At 48.6% G+C, this 1,630-nt stretch overlaps 1 protein-coding gene across 1 annotated transcript in view; it reads right to left on the bottom strand.

The window, feature by feature from the left end:
* Positions 1-31: 31 nt before the first annotated feature.
* CYP4B1 (cytochrome P450 family 4 subfamily B member 1) overlaps positions 32-1,630 on the bottom strand; it is a 19,328-nt gene continuing 17,729 nt past the window's right edge. The window contains exons 8-9 of the mRNA XM_019627970.1: positions 627-854; positions 32-526 (exon numbers count right to left, since the gene is read on the bottom strand). Of these exons, the coding sequence (XP_019483515.1) occupies positions 440-526; positions 627-854 (315 nt within the window). The 3' untranslated portion in view covers positions 32-439. The remainder of the gene's footprint in view (positions 527-626; positions 855-1,630) is intronic.

Genomic DNA, 1,630 nt, shown 5'->3' with positions numbered 1-1,630 from the left:
CTGCAGTGGCCAGCACAAGGAGGCATGAGGCTATGGGGTGTGCGGAGGGATGGAATCCAGTGCTCTCAGTGGACAATGGAAATTAATAGTAAGGTTTGGATGAATAATTGGCTGATTCGTTGATCAACCTGGGCTTAAGAAATATACCTTGGTAGCATGGTAGGGTCCCAGACTGACTATATTCCCATTGGTGGTTCTGTCTTACGGGGGGTGGGGGTGAGACGGTCGTCCTCTACGGGTATGACTCACCCACCTCACCTGCCAGGGATGTGAATACGCTAATGGCCAAATGAAGGTCCCTGGAATCTACCCTGCATTAGGATCACCACAAACCCAGCACATACCTTCAACACAGAGTTCTTCAAAATGATGCCTGGCCCAGGTCATCCTCCACCCTCACCTCCCCTGCCTTGAGGGCCTGCAGATGTTGGGCCTCTCCTTACCTGGGCCCAGCAGAGAAGGGCATGAAGGCAAAGGGGTGGCGTCCAGTCACATTCTCAGGGGAAAAACGTAGAGGGTCGAAGACCTGAGGGAACAGCCTTTGCTTCAATACATGTCAGGTCTGGAGGGAGGGTGACCCCTACAGCCTCCCACCCATCTGACCTCCGGGCTCAGGAATTGGGTACCTCAGCGTCGGGCCACACTGAGCTGTTCCTATGCAGGGCATAGATGTGCAGAGAGATCAGGCTGCCTGTGGGCAGAGCAGAAGCTGGGTTACTGGGTGCCCCTGGGACTGCCAGGCCCACCTCCTCACAGAGCCAGAATTCCCTAGTATCCTCCAAACTGGGCACCAGCTCCTGCCTCAGCACTGCCAGTGACAGAGAGTTCATGACCATGCTCAATACATAAAAGTGCTTTTAATCATCACCACACATACGAGGACTGACAATTAAGTTCACAAACTTGTTACAACAATGTTGCTAACCTTTTTGATATCAGAGGGGTTATTTATTATGAATATGTACCAACTGAACAAACAGTTAACCAAGTTTACTATTTGGAAGTGCTGAAAAGGCTGCATGAAAAAGTTAGATGGTCTGAACTTTTCACCATAATTCATGGCTCTTCCATCACAATGCACCACTTCACACGGCACTGTCTGCGAGGAAGACTTGAGCCAGTAAACAAATAACTGTATTGGAACACCCTCCCTACTCACCTGATCTGACCCCCAATAACTTCTTTCGTTACCCGAAGATAAAGGAAATATTGAAAGGAAGATAGTTTGATGACCTTCAGGATATCAAAGGTAATACAATGACAGCTCAGATGGCCATTCCAGAAAAAGAGTTCCCAAATTGCTTGGAAGGGTGGACGAGGCGCTGGCATCAGTGCATAGCTTCCCAAGGGAAGCCCTTGTAAGGTGACCATAGTGATATTCAGCAATGAGGTATGTAACACTATTTCTAAGATGAGTTCTCAAACTTAATTGTCGGGCCTCGTAGTTCCTGTAGCTGCAGTCCTAGGCACATCACCGGACACAGACATTTGTGAAACAGGGAAAAGAGGAGGGTGGAACCCACTCCACTACAGGCCAGGACAGGTGAGGATTCTTACAAACTTTCTGCTTTCAATTGACTGATTTGCAAGGCAACTTATTCATAGCATTATGCTACCAATAGTAAGAGCT

The sequence above is a fragment of the Hipposideros armiger genome, unplaced genomic scaffold, assembly GCF_001890085.2.
Source record: "Hipposideros armiger isolate ML-2016 unplaced genomic scaffold, ASM189008v1 scaffold_743, whole genome shotgun sequence".
NCBI classification, from domain to species: domain Eukaryota; kingdom Metazoa; phylum Chordata; class Mammalia; order Chiroptera; family Hipposideridae; genus Hipposideros; species Hipposideros armiger.
This window is presented reverse-complemented; position numbering and strand designations above follow the sequence as displayed.